At 40.1% G+C, this 22106-nt stretch overlaps 1 protein-coding gene across 1 annotated transcript in view; it reads right to left on the bottom strand.

Annotated features, from left to right (window-relative positions):
• Positions 1–22106, bottom strand: part of BEND2 (BEN domain containing 2) — a 42239-nt gene that overhangs the window by 8567 nt on the left and 11566 nt on the right. Inside the window, exons 3-8 of the mRNA XM_060292079.1 lie at positions 20470–20547; positions 18769–18876; positions 12986–13054; positions 11459–11566; positions 5662–5739; positions 4144–4251 (exon numbers count right to left, since the gene is read on the bottom strand). Of these exons, the coding sequence (XP_060148062.1) occupies positions 4144–4251; positions 5662–5739; positions 11459–11566; positions 12986–13054; positions 18769–18876; positions 20470–20547 (549 nt within the window). The remainder of the gene's footprint in view (positions 1–4143; positions 4252–5661; positions 5740–11458; positions 11567–12985; positions 13055–18768; positions 18877–20469; positions 20548–22106) is intronic.

The following is a 22106-nucleotide window of genomic DNA, read 5'->3' as shown; positions in this document are numbered from 1 at the left end:
CGCCTGCCAATGCAGGGGACACGGGTACGAGCCCTGCTCTGGGAAGATGCCACATGCCGCGGAGGAACTAAGCCCGTACGCCACAACTACTGAGCCTGCGCACTAGAGCCCGCGAGAAACAACTACTGAGCCCTCGTGCCACAACTACTGAAGCCCAGGCACCTAGAGCCCGTGCTCCGCAACAAGAAAAGCCACCGCAAGGAGAAGCCCACGCACCGCAACAGAGACTAACCCCCGCTCGCAGCAACTAGAGAAAGCCCGCACCCAGTAACAAAGACCGAACGCAGCCAAAAATAACTTAATTAATTTTTAAAAAAGGAAAAAAAGGATAATAGGGAATACTACAACCCACTTTGCCCTCACAAATTTGATAACTTAGAAGAAATGGACCAATACTTCCCAAATTACAAATACTACAACTCAACGAAGATGGCATAGGTAGTCTAAAGAGTCCTATAACAGTCAAAGATATCAAATTTGTAATTAAAAAGCTCCCAAAAAGGTATCTACAAGCCCAGATGATTTCACTGGAGATTTTCACCAAACATTTAGAGAATTAACACTAATTTATCATTTACTCCTCCATAAAATACAAGAGGAGGCAATCCTTACTCATTTTATGAGGCTAGTATGCTCTGATACCAAAACCACACAGAGATAACACACAAAAAAGAAAACTACACACCAATATCTTCCATGAACTTGGACACATAAATTCTTAATCAAATATTTGCCAACCAAATCAATTATGTATTCAAAGAATTATACACCACGACCAAGAAGGATCTAACCCAGGTATGCAAGGCTCGTCCAACAATGGAAAACCTATCCATATACTCCTTCGTATCAGCAGGCTAACGAACAAGAACCATGTGATCATGGACATAGAAAAATCATTTGCAAAACACTCTCAGCAAGTTAGGAAGAGAGGGAAACCGCCCCAACTTAATAATGATCATCCACCGAAACCAAGAGTTCTCATCATGTTAAGTGGTGAACGACTGAATGCTTTCTTCCCAAGATCACAAACAAAGCAAGGATGTCCACTCTCACCACTCTTATTCAACATAATACTGGAGATTCTAGCCACTGCAATAATGCAATAAAAAGGATCAAAAAGCATACACATTGGACAGGAAGCAATATAATGGTCCCCACTTGCAGCTGGCATAATGCAAGAAGGATGGCTATGTAGAAAATCCCAAGGAATTGCTCAAAAACACTCTTAAAACTAATAAGTGAGTTCATCCAGGTCACAGAATACAAGATCAACATTCTAAAATTAAGCTTAATTCTATATACAGGTGACCCTTGAACAATGTGAGCTTTAGGGGCACCGACTCTCCACGCAGTCAAAATCCACATGTAACTTTATAAATGGTAGTCGTATCTGCAGTTACCCATCTGTGGATTCAACCAACCTCGGACTCTATAGTACTATAGTATTTACTGAAAAAAATCCACATGTAAGTGGACCCACACAGTTCAAAGCCATGTTGTTCAAGGGTCAACTGCACTAACAATGACCACGTGTAACCCAAATTAAAAACATAATACCATTTACATCTCCAAAAAATAGAATACTTCAGCAAAAACTGATTTTCTTTTAATTTTTATTTTATTTTATAGTATTTTACTTCTTAGTTATTTATTTTTGGTTGCGTTGGGTCTTCGCTGCTACGCGCGGGCTTTCTCTACTTGCGTCAAGCGGACGCTACTCTTCGTTGCGGTGCGCAGGCTTCTCATTGCTGTGGCTTCTCTTGTTGCGGAGCACGGGCTCTATGTGCACGGGCTCAGTAGTTGAGAAACACGGGCTTAGTTGCTCCGTGGCATGTGGGGCCATCCCGGACCAGGGATCGAACCCGCATCCCCTGCACTGGCAGGTGGATTCTTAACCACCGCGCACAAGGGAAGTGCCAAGTACAAACTTACTTTTAAAAGATGTATAGGATCTATATCCTGAAAATAACAAAATGGTGATTTAAAAAATCAAAGAAGACCTCAATACATACAGACAGACATACAAGGCTCATGGAGGAGAAGACTCAATATATGCAAGATGTCAGTTCTACTCAAGTTGATCTGTAGTTTTAACACAATTCCCATCAACATCCCAGCAATTCTGGGGAGAAACATAAACAAGCTTACTCTAAAATTAGGATGGGGGACATTTCCCTGGTGGCGCAGTGGTTAACGCTCCGTGCTCCGATTGCAGGGTGCCCGGATTCACTCCCAGGTCAGGGAACTAGATCCCACATGCATACCGCAACGAAGCGTTTGAGTTCACATTCCACAACTAAGAAGCCCCCGTGCCGCAACTAAGGAGCACAGCTGCTGCAACTCAAACCCAGTGCAAAAAAATAAATACATATTTAAAAAATAAAAAGATTAAAATTAAATTAGGATGGAAAGGCACAGGACCTACCATATCTAAAATGATTTTGAAAAGAAGAAGGAAAGTAGCAGGAATAATTCTACCTGATCGCAAGGCTTACTGTATAACAACAATAATCACAAGCTTGAGGTTCGGCAGGGGGATAGAAACATAGATCCGTGGAACGCAACAGAGATCCCAGAAATACATCTACACAAATATGCCTAATTGGTTTTTGATTAAGGTACAAAAGCAATTCAGTGGAGCAAAGATGGTACCGCAGCAACTGGATAGCCATAGGCAAAAAAAAAAAAGAAACTCAACCTACATCTCACACCTTATACAAAATTAACGCAAATGTGAAATGTAAACTAAAAAACTTTTAGAAAACAACAAAGGAGAAAAAATTGGAGATCAAGAACCAAAAGAAGAGTTCATAGACGCGATAGCTAAAGTAAAATCCGTAAAAGGAAAACACAGCGAAAACCTCACAAAAATTAAAACCTCTCTCTCTACAAAACAGAACAAAAAAAATCCTGCAGACAAGATGAAAAGGAAACGTGCAGAAGGGAAGAAAATATTTGCAAACCGCATATCCAACAAAAGACCAGTATCCACAAATATCTAAACAACTCCCAAAACTCAACAGTAAAAAAAGAAAACAAATTATAAGACAGAACAGATATTTCAGAGAAAAAACATACAGATGGAAAATTAGCACGTGTAAAGATGTTGTATATCACTATCCAAAGGCAAATGCATATTAAACCCACAATGAAATATTATTACACTATACACCTACCAGAAGGGATAAAATTTTAAAAATAGTGAAAACAACAAATGCTGGTGAGGACGCAGAGAAAATGAATCACTTATACGTTGCTGGTGGGAATCTAAAACCACTCATTCTGAAAATAGCTTGCCCGTTTCTTATAAAACTAAACAGGCAATTATCATCCTACCCAGCAACTGTGCTCTTGGGCCTTTATCACAGGGAAATGAAAACTGCGTTCAGACGAAAACCTGCACGTGAATGTTCACAGCAACTTTATTCCTAATAGCTAAAGACTGGAAACAACCCAGATGTCCTTCACGAGGTGAACAGATAAACAAATCATGGTTGTGCTCAGCAATAAAAAGGAAGGAACTACTGATACGTGCAGCAACTTGGATGAATCTCCAGGGAATTATGCTGAGTGAGAAAAAGGCAATCCTTAAATATTAACTACTATATGACTCCATTAATAGAACATTGTCCTGCAATGACAATATTATAACGAGGAAGAACATATTCGTATTTGGATGGCTTAAAGATGAAGGCAGGGAAGGAATGCCAAGAAGCAGGTGGGTGTGGTTATAAAAAGCCAAAAGAGGGTTCCTGGAAGTGATAGAACGGTTCTGTATCATGACTGTAGTGGTGAATACCTGAACCTAAACACGTCATAAAAGTGCGGAGAACTACATGCACACACACAGACACACACACAAATGAATACAAGTAAAGCTGGGGTCATCTGAATAGATCTGTGGATCATATCAATGTCAAAATCCTAGTTGTGATATTTTACCATCTTTTTGCAGAATACTACTATTGGGAAGTATTGGGTAAAGGGTACACAGGATCTATTTTTTCTTGCAACTACATGTGATTCTGAAATATCTCAAAATGAAAAGTTTAATGTTGAAAACGCAGTCACTAAGAATTAATATTAAGAATGCTGATGGATCTAGGTTAGAGTGTATCATAATAGGGATCATTTCAAACTCACCTAAACCACCAGTGTGGAAGGAATTTTCTGAATCAGTACCTTCGTCTCTGTCATTTTCCTTTACCGTTGGATAATTCATTGTCTCACAACCCTTTGCTGGGCCGGATTCTGTTTGAACAACATTTTGGTAAGTAAAACATTTTCAAGTGCTGAAAGACAAGAAATCTCAACAGTAATTTTTATTTCAGGCAAAACTATCCTTCAGGAATGAAGGAAAAATAAACACATCCGCAGACAAAGGAAAACTAAACACAAACTGTTACTGACTGACTTACCCTTAAAAACTGGCTAAAGGAAACTCATCTGACCAAAAGGATATAATGAAGGAAGGAAGCTTGGAGCATGAGGAAGGAAGAAAGAACAAAATCCACAGGGACTTCCCTGGAGGTCCAGTGGTTAAGACTCAGCGCTTCCACTGCAGGGGCACGGATTTCATCCCTGGTCAGGGAACTAACACCCTACATGCTGCGTGGTGCAGCCAAAAGAACTTTTTTAATCATAAGAATAATAAAAAGAAAGAGCAGAAATACACATGCAAAGAAACTAGATCATTCATACACTGCTGGTGGGAATGTAAAATGGTACAGCTGCACTGGAAAACAGTCTGCCAGGATTCTACAAAACTCAACTTACTATTACCATAGGACCCAGCTACTGTGCTCTTGGGTGTCAGCCCAGAGAAATGAAAACTGATGTTCGTACAGAAACCTATCCATGGGCATGCATAGTATAGTAGCTTTACTCCAAACAGCCGAAAACGAGAAACAACCCAGCCATCCTTCAACTGGTGAACAGACAGACAAGCCAGGGTACACTCATACCGTGCAGTAGTACTCAAAAATAAAACAGGACTGATATACACAGCAACCTAGATGAGTCTCCAGGGCATTACGGTGAGTGAAAAAAGGCAATCCCAAAAGGTTACATACTATGTGAGTCTATGTAAAACTCTTGAAATGACAAAATTATAACGAAGGAAAACAGATTAGTAGTTGCTGAGGGCAGGGACAGGCACGGTAGCGGTAGGAGCATGAGAGGACAAAGGTGGGTGTGGGTTTCAAGGGCAAAAGGGAGAATCCTTGTGGTGATGGAAATGTTCTGAATCTTCACTGTGATGGAGGATGTCATGAAATTATGTAAAACTGAATACACATACACACACACACACAAACATAAACACACACATATGCAAAGAGAACTGAAAACATCTCAATAGAAATCTGCGGATTTTTTTCAACGTCCATATCCTGGTTGTGATATTGTACTATACTTTTGCAAGGTGTTATCTTTGGGGGAAACCGGGTAAAGTAGACACACGATCTCTCTGCATTATTTTTTACAACTGCATGCCCAGCTAAAATCTTCTTAAAGTAAACCTTTTCATTTTTAATCAGGAAAAGCTACCACTAGCCCATATTAAGGGTGTTCATAAACCTAGATTAAATCGTGCTACTTGTAATATGTATCATTACAAACTCACCAAAATTGGGAGGGATGAAGAAATATGAAGTATCTTACCACTCTCACCTTCCAAGAAAGCTGGGTATTTCATCTGAGTGTTATCTTCCAGGCTGCTTACTGCTTCCGCCAATATTTCTGGAAGGAAAACGTTTTTCAAATGCTGTGAGAAATGACTCCCACCCTCATACCTATAGCTGATGAAACTATCCTCCCGTAATGAAGCAAAAATAGATATTGACAGACAAAGGAAAACCAAAGGTATTTGTCACTAACTGACTTATACTTAGAAAATAGCTACAAGAAGACCTTCTAGCAGAAAATCTATAATAGAATTCTGGAGCATTAAGAAGCAGAAAGAACAATGGAAGGAACAGAAATATGCATGCAGAGAAACTAGATCACTCATACATTGCTGGCAGGAAGGGAAAATGGTACAGCTACACTGGAAAGCAGTTTGACAATTTCTTATAAAACTAAGGGTGCAGTTACCATAGGACCCAGAAATTGCAGTCTTGGGCATTCATCCAAAGAAGTGAAAACTTGTGTGAAAGAGTGAACTGAAGCAAAATTTGAAACTATGAATGAATATTCATATCACCTTTATGCCTAACAGTCAAAAACAGGAAACGCAGAGGTTTTCAACAGATGAACAGAAAAATAAACCCTGGTACATCCACACCACGAAATACTACTCAGCAATAAAAAAGAAGCAACCACTGATACAACAGTGTGAATGAATCTCCAGGGAATTACACTGAGGGAAGAAGCCTCAAACACCACATGATTCCATGTATATAACAACGCTGAAGGGACGAATAATAGATCTGGAGAAGAGATTCATAGTTATCATGCAACAGGGCAGAGGGTAGGAGTAGGGGGCAAATGTCAATAGGAAGGGGACGGGTGTGGTTATAAAAGAGCAATATGAGAGATCGTGCTGCTGATGGGACTGTTTCAGGGCTTGCCTGTGGTAGAAGGTACGTAACCTGCACACATGGTAAAACTGTATAGAACTAAATACGCACACATATTAACGCCAGTGAAACTGGGGACAGCTCCAAAATATCTGTGGATGGTATGATGTCACTATCTTGGTTGTGATAATTTTCTATCATTCTGCAAGTTGATACCATTTTACAGTTGTAAATACCATTGGGGAAAAGTGGGTAAAGAGAACACAGGATCCTTCTGTACTATTTATTATAACTGCTATCTTACACTAAACCACTAAACCACTATACCACTATCTTACACTAAACAGACTGATGACTCTAGATTCAATATGCTATATGTCAAAGTATCATTTCAAACTCACCAAAACTGGGAGGAATGCAGCGACATAATGAGGAAATATCTTGGCTACTGTTCTTTTCCAATAAAAGTGGATAAGTTGTTGTCTCAGGGCTCTTTTCTAGGTAGTTTGAGCTTTTAACAACATTTCTAAAAATAAAACACTTTCAACTACTAAAAGATAAGAATTCTCAACCATGAATTCTATTTTGCCTCATTTTTTTTGGCCGCACCACGCGGCATGCAGGATCTTAGTACCCAGAGCAGGGATCGGACCCGTGCCCCCTGCAGGGTTAGCGCGGAATCTTAACCACAGGACCGCCAGAGAAGTCCCTGAACCATGAATTCTATATCGGGCAAAACAATCCTTCAAAAATGAAGCAGTTTTGGGACTTCCCTGGTGGCGCACTGATTAGGAATACGCCTGCCAATGCAGGGGACACGGGTACGAGCCCTGCTCTGGGAAGATGCCACATGCCGCGGAGGAACTAAGCCCGTACGCCACAACTACTGAGCCTGCGCACTAGAGCCCGCGAGAAACAACTACTGAGCCCTCGTGCCACAACTACTGAAGCCCAGGCACCTAGAGCCCGTGCTCCGCAACAAGAAAAGCCACCGCAAGGAGAAGCCCACGCACCGCAACAGAGACTAACCCCCGCTCGCAGCAACTAGAGAAAGCCCGCACCCAGTAACAAAGACCGAACGCAGCCAAAAATAACTTAATTAATTTTTAAAAAAGGAAAAAAAGGATAATAGGGAATACTACAACCCACTTTGCCCTCACAAATTTGATAACTTAGAAGAAATGGACCAATACTTCCCAAATTACAAATACTACAACTCAACGAAGATGGCATAGGTAGTCTAAAGAGTCCTATAACAGTCAAAGATATCAAATTTGTAATTAAAAAGCTCCCAAAAAGGTATCTACAAGCCCAGATGATTTCACTGGAGATTTTCACCAAACATTTAGAGAATTAACACTAATTTATCATTTACTCCTCCATAAAATACAAGAGGAGGCAATCCTTACTCATTTTATGAGGCTAGTATGCTCTGATACCAAAACCACACAGAGATAACACACAAAAAAGAAAACTACACACCAATATCTTCCATGAACTTGGACACATAAATTCTTAATCAAATATTTGCCAACCAAATCAATTATGTATTCAAAGAATTATACACCACGACCAAGAAGGATCTAACCCAGGTATGCAAGGCTCGTCCAACAATGGAAAACCTATCCATATACTCCTTCGTATCAGCAGGCTAACGAACAAGAACCATGTGATCATGGACATAGAAAAATCATTTGCAAAACACTCTCAGCAAGTTAGGAAGAGAGGGAAACCGCCCCAACTTAATAATGATCATCCACCGAAACCAAGAGTTCTCATCATGTTAAGTGGTGAACGACTGAATGCTTTCTTCCCAAGATCACAAACAAAGCAAGGATGTCCACTCTCACCACTCTTATTCAACATAATACTGGAGATTCTAGCCACTGCAATAATGCAATAAAAAGGATCAAAAAGCATACACATTGGACAGGAAGCAATATAATGGTCCCCACTTGCAGCTGGCATAATGCAAGAAGGATGGCTATGTAGAAAATCCCAAGGAATTGCTCAAAAACACTCTTAAAACTAATAAGTGAGTTCATCCAGGTCACAGAATACAAGATCAACATTCTAAAATTAAGCTTAATTCTATATACAGGTGACCCTTGAACAATGTGAGCTTTAGGGGCACCGACTCTCCACGCAGTCAAAATCCACATGTAACTTTATAAATGGTAGTCGTATCTGCAGTTACCCATCTGTGGATTCAACCAACCTCGGACTCTATAGTACTATAGTATTTACTGAAAAAAATCCACATGTAAGTGGACCCACACAGTTCAAAGCCATGTTGTTCAAGGGTCAACTGCACTAACAATGACCGCGTGTAACCCAAATTAAAAACATAATACCATTTACATCTCCAAAAAATAGAATACTTCAGCAAAAACTGATTTTCTTTTAATTTTTATTTTATTTTATAGTATTTTACTTCTTAGTTATTTATTTTTGGTTGCGTTGGGTCTTCGCTGCTACGCGCGGGCTTTCTCTACTTGCGTCAAGCGGACGCTACTCTTCGTTGCGGTGCGCAGGCTTCTCATTGCTGTGGCTTCTCTTGTTGCGGAGCACGGGCTCTATGTGCACGGGCTCAGTAGTTGAGAAACACGGGCTTAGTTGCTCCGTGGCATGTGGGGCCATCCCGGACCAGGGATCGAACCCGCATCCCCTGCACTGGCAGGTGGATTCTTAACCACCGCGCACAAGGGAAGTGCCAAGTACAAACTTACTTTTAAAAGATGTATAGGATCTATATCCTGAAAATAACAAAATGGTGATTTAAAAAATCAAAGAAGACCTCAATACATACAGACAGACATACAAGGCTCATGGAGGAGAAGACTCAATATATGCAAGATGTCAGTTCTACTCAAGTTGATCTGTAGTTTTAACACAATTCCCATCAACATCCCAGCAATTCTGGGGAGAAACATAAACAAGCTTACTCTAAAATTAGGATGGGGGACATTTCCCTGGTGGCGCAGTGGTTAACGCTCCGTGCTCCGATTGCAGGGTGCCCGGATTCACTCCCAGGTCAGGGAACTAGATCCCACATGCATACCGCAACGAAGCGTTTGAGTTCACATTCCACAACTAAGAAGCCCCCGTGCCGCAACTAAGGAGCACAGCTGCTGCAACTCAAACCCAGTGCAAAAAAATAAATACATATTTAAAAAATAAAAAGATTAAAATTAAATTAGGATGGAAAGGCACAGGACCTACCATATCTAAAATGATTTTGAAAAGAAGAAGGAAAGTAGCAGGAATAATTCTACCTGATCGCAAGGCTTACTGTATAACAACAATAATCACAAGCTTGAGGTTCGGCAGGGGGATAGAAACATAGATCCGTGGAACGCAACAGAGATCCCAGAAATACATCTACACAAATATGCCTAATTGGTTTTTGATTAAGGTACAAAAGCAATTCAGTGGAGCAAAGATGGTACCGCAGCAACTGGATAGCCATAGGCAAAAAAAAAAAAGAAACTCAACCTACATCTCACACCTTATACAAAATTAACGCAAATGTGAAATGTAAACTAAAGAACTTTTAGAAAACAACAAAGGAGAAAAAATTGGAGATCAAGAACCAAAAGAAGAGTTCATAGACGCGATAGCTAAAGTAAAATCCGTAAAAGGAAAACACAGCGAAAACCTCACAAAAATTAAAACCTCTCTCTCTACAAAACAGAACAAAAAAAATCCTGCAGACAAGATGAAAAGGAAACGTGCAGAAGGGAAGAAAATATTTGCAAACCGCATATCCAACAAAAGACCAGTATCCACAAATATCTAAACAACTCCCAAAACTCAACAGTAAAAAAAGAAAACAAATTATAAGACAGAACAGATATTTCAGAGAAAAAACATACAGATGGAAAATTAGCACGTGTAAAGATGTTGTATATCACTATCCAAAGGCAAATGCATATTAAACCCACGATGAAATATTATTACACTATACACCTACCAGAAGGGATAAAATTTTAAAAATAGTGAAAACAACAAATGCTGGTGAGGACGCAGAGAAAATGAATCACTTATACGTTGCTGGTGGGAATCTAAAACCACTCATTCTGAAAATAGCTTGCCCGTTTCTTATAAAACTAAACAGGCAATTATCATCCTACCCAGCAACTGTGCTCTTGGGCCTTTATCACAGGGAAATGAAAACTGCGTTCAGACGAAAACCTGCACGTGAATGTTCACAGCAACTTTATTCCTAATAGCTAAAGACTGGAAACAACCCAGATGTCCTTCACGAGGTGAACAGATAAACAAATCATGGTTGTGCTCAGCAATAAAAAGGAAGGAACTACTGATACGTGCAGCAACTTGGATGAATCTCCAGGGAATTATGCTGAGTGAGAAAAAGGCAATCCTTAAATATTAACTACTATATGACTCCATTAATAGAACATTGTCCTGCAATGACAATATTATAACGAGGAAGAACATATTCGTATTTGGATGGCTTAAAGATGAAGGCAGGGAAGGAATGCCAAGAAGCAGGTGGGTGTGGTTATAAAAAGCCAAAAGAGGGTTCCTGGAAGTGATAGAACGGTTCTGTATCATGACTGTAGTGGTGAATACCTGAACCTAAACACGTCATAAAAGTGCGGAGAACTACATGCACACACACAGACACACACACAAATGAATACAAGTAAAGCTGGGGTCATCTGAATAGATCTGTGGATCATATCAATGTCAAAATCCTAGTTGTGATATTTTACCATCTTTTTGCAGAATACTACTATTGGGAAGTATTGGGTAAAGGGTACACAGGATCTATTTTTTCTTGCAACTACATGTGATTCTGAAATATCTCAAAATGAAAAGTTTAATGTTGAAAACGCAGTCACTAAGAATTAATATTAAGAATGCTGATGGATCTAGGTTAGAGTGTATCATAATAGGGATCATTTCAAACTCACCTAAACCACCAGTGTGGAAGGAATTTTCTGAATCAGTACCTTCGTCTCTGTCATTTTCCTTTACCGTTGGATAATTCATTGTCTCACAACCCTTTGCTGGGCCGGATTCTGTTTGAACAACATTTTGGTAAGTAAAACATTTTCAAGTGCTGAAAGACAAGAAATCTCAACAGTAATTTTTATTTCAGGCAAAACTATCCTTCAGGAATGAAGGAAAAATAAACACATCCGCAGACAAAGGAAAACTAAACACAAACTGTTACTGACTGACTTACCCTTAAAAACTGGCTAAAGGAAACTCATCTGACCAAAAGGATATAATGAAGGAAGGAAGCTTGGAGCATGAGGAAGGAAGAAAGAACAAAATCCACAGGGACTTCCCTGGAGGTCCAGTGGTTAAGACTCAGCGCTTCCACTGCAGGGGCACGGATTTCATCCCTGGTCAGGGAACTAACACCCTACATGCTGCGTGGTGCAGCCAAAAGAACTTTTTTAATCATAAGAATAATAAAAAGAAAGAGCAGAAATACACATGCAAAGAAACTAGATCATTCATACACTGCTGGTGGGAATGTAAAATGGTACAGCTGCACTGGAAAACAGTCTGCCAGGATTCTACAAAACTCAACTTACTATTACCATAGGACCCAGCTACTGTGCTCTTGGGTGTCAGCCCAGAGAAATGAAAACTGATGTTCGTACAGAAACCTATCCATGGGCATGCATAGTATAGTAGCTTTACTCCAAACAGCCGAAAACGAGAAACAACCCAGCCATCCTTCAACTGGTGAACAGACAGACAAGCCAGGGTACACTCATACCGTGCAGTAGTACTCAAAAATAAAACAGGACTGATATACACAGCAACCTAGATGAGTCTCCAGGGCATTACGGTGAGTGAAAAAAGGCAATCCCAAAAGGTTACATACTATGTGAGTCTATGTAAAACTCTTGAAATGACAAAATTATAACGAAGGAAAACAGATTAGTAGTTGCTGAGGGCAGGGACAGGCACGGTAGCGGTAGGAGCATGAGAGGACAAAGGTGGGTGTGGGTTTCAAGGGCAAAAGGGAGAATCCTTGTGGTGATGGAAATGTTCTGAATCTTCACTGTGATGGAGGATGTCATGAAATTATGTAAAACTGAATACACATACACACACACACACAAACATAAACACACACATATGCAAAGAGAACTGAAAACATCTCAATAGAAATCTGCGGATTTTTTTCAACGTCCATATCCTGGTTGTGATATTGTACTATACTTTTGCAAGGTGTTATCTTTGGGGGAAACCGGGTAAAATAGACACACGATCTCTCTGCATTATTTTTTACAACTGCATGCCCAGCTAAAATCTTCTTAAAGTAAACCTTTTCATTTTTAATCAGGAAAAGCTACCACTAGCCCATATTAAGGGTGTTCATAAACCTAGATTAAATCGTGCTACTTGTAATATGTATCATTACAAACTCACCAAAATTGGGAGGGATGAAGAAATATGAAGTATCTTACCACTCTCACCTTCCAAGAAAGCTGGGTATTTCATCTGAGTGTTATCTTCCAGGCTGCTTACTGCTTCCGCCAATATTTCTGGAAGGAAAACGTTTTTCAAATGCTGTGAGAAATGACTCCCACCCTCATACCTATAGCTGATGAAACTATCCTCCCGTAATGAAGCAAAAATAGATATTGACAGACAAAGGAAAACCAAAAGTATTTGTCACTAACTGACTTATACTTAGAAAATAGCTACAAGAAGACCTTCTAGCAGAAAATCTATAATAGAATTCTGGAGCATTGAGAAGCAGAAAGAACAATGGAAGGAACAGAAATATGCATGCAGAGAAACTAGATCACTCATACATTGCTGGCAGGAAGGGAAAATGGTACAGCTGCACTGGAAAGCAGTTTGACAATTTCTTATAAAACTAAGGGTGCAGTTACCATAGGACCCAGAAATTGCAGTCTTGGGCATTCATCCAAAGAAGTGAAAACTTGTGTGAAAGAGTGAACTGAAGCAAAATTTGAAACTATGAATGAATATTCATATCACCTTTATGCCTAACAGTCAAAAACAGGAAACGCAGAGGTTTTCAACAGATGAACAGAAAAATAAACCCTGGTACATCCACACCACGAAATACTAGTCAGCGATAAAAAAGAAGCAACCACTGATACAACAGTGTGAATGAATCTCCAGGGAATTACACTGAGGGAAGAAGCCTCAAACACCACATGATTCCATGTATATAACAACGCTGAAGGGACGAATAATAGATCTGGAGAAGAGATTCATAGTTATCATGCAACAGGGCAGAGGGTAGGAGTAGGGGGCAAATGTCAATAGGAAGGGGACGGGTGTGGTTATAAAAGAGCAATATGAGAGATCGTGCTGCTGATGGGACTGTTTCAGGGCTTGCCTGTGGTAGAAGGTACGTAACCTGCACACTTGGTAAAACTGTATAGAACTAAATACGCACACATATTAACGCCAGTGAAACTGGGGACAGCTCCAAAATATCTGTGGATGATATGATGTCACTATCTTGGTTGTGATAATTTTCTATCATTCTGCAAGTTGATACCATTTTACAGTTGTAAATACCATTGGGGAAAAGTGGGTAAAGAGAACACAGGATCCTTCTGTACTATTTATTATAACTGCTATCTTACACTAAACCACTAAACCACTATACCACTATCTTACACTAAACAGACTGATGACTCTAGATTCAATATGCTATATGTCAAAGTATCATTTCAAACTCACCAAAACTGGGAGGAATGCAGCGACATAATGAGGAAATATCTTGGCTACTGTTCTTTTCCAATAAAAGTGGATAAGTTGTTGTCTCAGGGCTCTTTTCTAGGTAGTTTGAGCTTTTAACAACATTTCTAAAAATAAAACACTTTCAACTACTAAAAGATAAGAATTCTCAACCATGAATTCTATTTTGCCTCATTTTTTTTGGCCGCACCACGCGGCATGCAGGATCTTAGTACCCAGAGCAGGGATCGGACCCGTGCCCCCTGCAGGGTTAGCGCGGAATCTTAACCACAGGACCGCCAGAGAAGTCCCTGAACCATGAATTCTATATCGGGCAAAACAATCCTTCAAGAATGAAGCAGTTTTGGGACTTCCCTGGTGGCGCACTGATTAGGAATACGCCTGCCAATGCAGGGGACACGGGTACGAGCCCTGCTCTGGGAAGATGCCACTTGCCGCGGAGGAACTAAGCCCGTGCTCCACAACTACTGAGCCTGCGCTCTAGAGCCCGCGAGACACAACTACTGAGCCCTCGTGCCACAACTACTGAAGCCCAGGCACCTAGAGCCCGTGCTCCGCAACAAGAAAAGCCACCGCAAGGAGAAGCCCACGCACCGCAACAGAGACTAACCCCCGCTCGCAGCAACTAGAGAAAGCCCGCACCCAGTAACAAAGACCGAACGCAGCCAAAAATAACTTAATTGTTAAAAAAGGAAGAAAACGATAATAGGGAATACTACAACCCACTTTGCCCTCACAAATTTGATAACTTAGAAGAAATGGACCAATACTTCCAAAATTACAAATACTACAACTCAACGAAGATGGCATAGGTAGTCTAAACAGTCCTATAACCGTCAAAGATATCAAATTTGCAATTAAAAAGCTCCCAAAAAGGTATCTACAAGCCCAGATGATTTCACTGGAGATTTTCACCAAACATTTAGAGAATTAACACTAATTTATCATTTACTCCTCCATAAAATACAAGAGGAGGCAATCCTTACTCATTTTATGAGGCTAGTATGCTCTGATACCAAAACCACACAGAGATAACACACAAAAAAGAAAACTACACACCAATATCTTCCATGAACTTGGACACATAAATTCTTAATCAAATATTTGCCAACCAAATCAATTATGTATTCAAAGAATTATACACCATGACCAAGAAGGATCTAACCCAGGTATGCAAGGCTCGTCCAACAATGGAAAACCTATCCATATACTCCTTCGTATCAGCAGGCTAACGAACAAGAACCATGTGATCATGGACATAGAAAAATCATTTGCAAAACACTCTCAGCAAGTTAGGAAGAGAGGGAAACCGCCCCAACTTAATAATGATCATCCACCGAAACCAAGAGTTCTCATCATGTTAAGTGGTGAACGACTGAATGCTTTCTTCCCAAGATCACAAACAAAGCAAGGATGTCCACTCTCACCACTCTTATTCAACATAATACTGGAGATTCTAGCCACTGCAATAATGCAATAAAAAGGATCAAAAAGCATACACATTGGACAGGAAGCAATATAATGGTCCCCACTTGCAGCTGGCATAATGCAAGAAGGATGGCTATGTAGAAAATCCCAAGGAATTGCTCAAAAACACTCTTAAAACTAATAAGTGAGTTCATCCAGGTCACAGAATACAAGATCAACATTCTAAAATTAAGCTTAATTCTATATACAGGTGACCCTTGAACAATGTGAGCTTTAGGGGCACCGACTCTCCACGCAGTCAAAATCCACATGTAACTTTATAAATGGTAGTCGTATCTGCAGTTACCCATCTGTGGATTCAACCAACCTCGGACTCTATAGTACTATAGTATTTACTGAAAAAAATCCACATGTAAGTGGACCCACACAGTTCAAAGCCATGTTGTTCAAGGGTCAACTGCACTAACAATGACCGCGTGTAACCCAAATTAAAAACATAATACCATTTACATCTCCAAAAAATAGAATACTTCAGCAAAAACTGATTTTCTTTTAATTTTTATTTTATTTTATAGTATTTTACTTCTTAGTTATTTATTTTTGGTTGCGTTGGGTCTTCGCTGCTACGCGCGGGCTTTCTCTACTTGCGTCAAGCGGACGCTACTCTTCGTTGCGGTGCACAGGCTTCTCATTGCTGTGGCTTCTCTTGTTGCGGAGCACGGGCTCTATGTGCACGGGCTCAGTAGTTGAGAAACACGGGCTTAGTTGCTCCGCGGCATGTGGGGCCGTCCTGGACCAGGGACCGAACCCGCATCCCCTGCACTGGCAGGTGGATTCTTAACCACCACGCACAAGGGAAGTGCCAAGTACAAACTTATTTTTAAAAGATGTATAGGATCTATATCCTGAAAAAAACAAAATGATGATTTAAAAAATCAAAGGAGACCTCAATACATACAGACAGACATACAATGCTCATGGAGGAGAAGACTCAATATATGCAAGATGTCAGTTCTACTCAAGTTGATCTGTAGTTTTAACACAATTCCCATCAACATCCCAGCAATTCTGGGGAGAAACATAAACAAGCTTACTCTAAAATTAGGATGGGGGACATTTCCCTGGTGGCGCAGTGGTTAACGCTCCGTGCTCCGATTGCAGGGTGCCCGGATTCACTCCCAGGTCAGGGAACTAGATCCCACATGCATACCGCAACGAAGCGTTTGAGTTCACATTCCACAACTAAGAAGCCCCCGTGCCGCAACTAAGGAGCACAGCTGCTGCAACTCAAACCCAGTGCAAAAAAATAAATACATATTTAAAAAATAAAAAGATTAAAATTAAATTAGGATGGAAAGGCACAGGACCTACCATATCTAAAATGATTTTGAAAAGAAGAAGGAAAGTAGCAGGAATAATTCTACCTGATCGCAAGGCTTACTGTATAACAACAATAATCACAAGCTTGAGGTTCGGCAGGGGGATAGAAACATAGATCCGTGGAACGCAACAGAGATCCCAGAAATACATCTACACAAATATGCCTAATTGGTTTTTGATTAAGGTACAAAAGCAATTCAGTGGAGCAAAGATGGTACCGCAGCAACTGGATAGCCATAGGCAAAAAAAAAAAAGAAACTCAACCTACATCTCACACCTTATACAAAATTAACGCAAATGTGAAATGTAAACTAAAGAACTTTTAGAAAACAACAAAGGAGAAAAAATTGGAGATCAAGAACCAAAAGAAGAGTTCATAGACGCGATAGCTAAAGTAAAATCCGTAAAAGGAAAACACAGCGAAAACCTCACAAAAATTAAAACCTCTCTCTCTACAAAACAGAACCAAAAAATCCTGCAGACAAGATGAAAAGGAAACGTGCAGAAGGGAAGAAAATATTTGCAAACCGCATATCCAACAAAAGACCAGTATCCACAAATATCTAAACAACTCCCAAAACTCAGCAGTAAAAAAAGAAAACAAATTATAAGACAGAACAGATATTTCAGAGAAAAAACATACAGATGGAAAATTAGCACGTGTAAAGATGTTGTATATCACTATCCAAAGGCAAATGCATATTAAACCCACAATGAAATATTATTACACTATACACCTACCAGAAGGGATAAAATTTTAAAAATAGTGAAAACAACAAATGCTGGTGAGGACGCAGAGAAAATGAATCACTTATACATTGCTGGTGGGAATCTAAAACCACTCATTCTGAAAATAGCTTGCCCGTTTCTTATAAAACTAAACAGGCAATTATCATCCTACCCAGCAACTGCGCTCTTGGGCCTTTATCACAGGGAAATGAAAACTGCGTTCAGACGAGAATCTGCACGTGAATGTTCACAGCAACTTTATTCCTAATAGCTAAAGACTGGAAACAACTCATATGTCCCTCACGAGGTGAACAGATAAACAAATCATGGTTGTGCTCAGCAATAAAAAGGAAGGAACTACTGATACATGCAGCAACTTGGATGAATCTCCAGGGAATTATGCTGAGTGAGAAAAAGGCAATCCTTAAATATTAACTACTATATGACTCCATTAATAGAACATTGTCCTGCAATGACAATATTATAACGAGGAAGAACATATTCGTATTTGGATGGCTTAAAGATGAAGGCAGGGAAGGAATGCCAAGAAGCAGGTGGGTGTGGTTATAAAAAGCCAAAAGAGGGTTCCTGGAAGTGATAGAACGGTTCTGTATCATGACTGTAGTGGTGAATACCTGAACCTAAACACGTCATAAAAGTGCGGAGAACTACATGCACACACACAGACACACACACAAATGAATACAAGTAAAGCTGGGGTCATCTGAATAGATCTGTGGATCATATCAATGTCAAAATCCTAGTTGTGATATTTTACCATCTTTTTGCAGAATACTACTATTGGGAAGTATTGGGTAAAGGGTACACAGGATCTATTTTTTCTTGCAACTACATGTGATTCTGAAATATCTCAAAATGAAAAGTTTAATGTTGAAAACGCAGTCACTAAGAATTAATATTAAGAATGCTGATGGATCTAGGTTAGAGTGTATCATAATAGGGATCATTTCAAACTCACCTAAACCACCAGTGTGGAAGGAATTTTCTGAATCAGTACCTTCGTCTCTGTCATTTTCCTTTACCGTTGGATAATTCATTGTCTCACAACCCTTTGCTGGGCCGGATTCTGTTTGAACAACATTTTGGTAAGTAAAACATTTTCAAGTGCTGAAAGACAAGAAATCTCAACAGTAATTTTTATTTCAGGCAAAACTATCCTTCAGGAATGAAGGAAAAATAAACACATCCGCAGACAAAGGAAAACTAAACACAAACTGTTACTGACTGACTTACCCTTAAAAACTGGCTAAAGGAAACTCATCTGACCAAAAGGATATAATGAAGGAAGGAAGCTTGGAGCATGAGGAAGGAAGAAAGAACAAAATCCACAGGGACTTCCCTGGAGGTCCAGTGGTTAAGACTCAGCGCTTCCACTGCAGGGGCACGGATTTCATCCCTGGTCAGGGAACTAACACCCTACATGCTGCGTGGTGCAGCCAAAAGAACTTTTTTAATCATAAGAATAATAAAAAGAAAGAGCAGAAATACACATGCAAAGAAACTAGATCATTCATACACTGCTGGTGGGAATGTAAAATGGTACAGCTGCACTGGAAAACAGTCTGCCAGGATTCTACAAAACTCAATTTACTATTACCATAGGACCCAGCTACTGTGCTCTTGGGTGTCAGCCCAGAGAAATGAAAACTGATGTTCGTACAGAAACCTATCCATGGGCATGCATAGTATAGTAGCTTTACTCCAAACAGCCGAAAACGAGAAACAACCCAGCCATCCTTCAACTGGTGAACAGACAGAGAAGCCACGGTACACTCATACCGTGCAGTAGTACTCAAAAATAAAAAAGGACTGATAGCAGGGGACACCGGTTCGTGCCCCGGTCCGGGAAGATCCCACGTGCCGCGGAGCGGCTAGGCCCGTGAGCCATGGCCGCTGAGCCTGTGCGTCCGGAGCCTGTGCTCCGCAACGGGAGAGGCCACAACAGTGACAGGCCCGAGTACCGCAAAAAAAAAAAAAAAAAAAAAAAAAGGACTGATATACACAGCAACCTAGATGAGTCTCCAGGGCATTACGGTGAGTGAAAAAAGGCAATCCCAAAAGGTTACATACTATGTGAGTCTATGTAAAACTCTTGAAATGACAAAATTATAAAGAAGGAAAACAGATTAGTAGTTGCTGAGGGCAGGGACAGGCATGGTAGCGGTAGGAGCATGAGAGGACAAAGGTGGGTGTGGGTTTCAAGGGCAAAAGGGAGAATCCTTGTGGTGATGGAAATGTTCTGAATCTTCACTGTGATGGAGGATGTCATGAAATTATGTAAAACTGAATACACATACACACACACACACAAACATAAACACACACATATGCAAAGAAAACTGAAAACATCTCAATAGAAATCTGCGGATTTTTTTCAACGTCCATATCCTGGTTGTGATATTGTACTATACTTTTGCAAGGTGTTATCTTTGGGGGAAACCGGGTAAAGTAGACACACGATCTCTCTGCATTATTTTTTACAACTGCATGCCCAGCTAAAATCTTCTTAAAGTAAACCTTTTCATTTGTAATCAGGAAAAGCTACCACTAGCTCATATTAAGGGTGTTCATAAACCTAGATTAAATCGTGCTACGTGTAATATGTATCATTACAAACTCACCAAAATTGGGAGGGATGAAGAAATATGAAGTATCTTACCACTCTCACCTTCCAAGAAAGCTGGGTATTTCATCTGAGTGTTATCTTCCAGGCTGCTTACTGCTTCCGCCAATATTTCTGGAAGGAAAACGTTTTTCAAATGCTGTGAGAAATGACTCCCACCCTCATACCTATAGCTGATGAAACTATCCTCCCGTAATGAAGCAAAAATAGATATTGACAAAGGAAAACCAAAAGTATTTGTCACTAACTGACTTATACTTAGAAAATAGCTACAAGAAGAATTTCTAGCAGAAAACCTATAATAGAATTCTGGAGCATTAAGAAGCAGAAAGAACAATGGAAAGAACAGAAATATGCATGCAGAGAAACTAGATCACTCATACATTGCTGGCAGGAAGGGAAAATGGTACAGCTGCACTGGAAAGCAGTTTGACAATTTCTTATAAAACTAAGGGTGCAGTTACCATAGGACCCAGAAATTGCAGTCTTGGGCATTCATCCAAAGAAGTGAAAACTTGTGTGAAAGAGTGAACTGAAGCAAAATTTGAAACTATGAATGAATATTCATATCACCTTTATGCCTAACAGTCAAAAACAGGAAACGCAGAGGTTTTCAACAGATGAACAGAAAAATAAACCCTGGTACATCCACACCACGAAATACTAGTCAGCGATAAAAAAGAAGCAACCACTGATACAACAGTGTGAATGAATCTCCAGGGAATTACACTGAGGGAAGAAGCCTCAAACACCACATGATTCCATGTATATAACAACGCTGAAGGGACGAATAATAGATCTGGAGAAGAGATTCATAGTTATCATGCAACAGGGCAGAGGGTAGGAGTAGGGGGCAAATGTCAATAGGAAGGGGACGGGTGTGGTTATAAAAGAGCAATATGAGAGATCGTGCTGCTGATGGGACTGTTTCAGGGCTTGCCTGTGGTAGAAGGTACGTAACCTGCACACTTGGTAAAACTGTATAGAACTAAATACGCACACATATTAACGCCAGTGAAACTGGGGACAGCTCCAAAATATCTGTGGATGATATGATGTCACTATCTTGGTTGTGATAATTTTCTATCATTCTGCAAGTTGATACCATTTTACAGTTGTAAATACCATTGGGGAAAAGTGGGTAAAGAGAACACAGGATCCTTCTGTACTATTTATTATAACTGCTATCTTACACTAAACCACTAAACCACTATACCACTATCTTACACTAAACAGACTGATGACTCTAGATTCAATATGCTATATGTCAAAGTATCATTTCAAACTCACCAAAACTGGGAGGAATGCAGCGACATAATGAGGAAATATCTTGGCTACTGTTCTTTTCCAATAAAAGTGGATAAGTTGTTGTCTCAGGGCTCTTTTCTAGGTAGTTTGAGCTTTTAACAACATTTCTAAAAATAAAACACTTTCAACTACTAAAAGATAAGAATTCTCAACCATGAATTCTATTTTGCCTCATTTTTTTTGGCCGCACCACGCGGCATGCAGGATCTTAGTACCCAGAGCAGGGATCGGACCCGTGCCCCCTGCAGGGTTAGCGCGGAATCTTAACCACAGGACCGCCAGAGAAGTCCCTGAACCATGAATTCTATATCGGGCAAAACAATCCTTCAAGAATGAAGCAGTTTTGGGACTTCCCTGGTGGCGCA

Source organism: Globicephala melas, chromosome X (assembly GCF_963455315.2).
Source record: "Globicephala melas chromosome X, mGloMel1.2, whole genome shotgun sequence".
Lineage (NCBI taxonomy): Eukaryota > Metazoa > Chordata > Mammalia > Artiodactyla > Delphinidae > Globicephala > Globicephala melas.
This window is presented reverse-complemented; position numbering and strand designations above follow the sequence as displayed.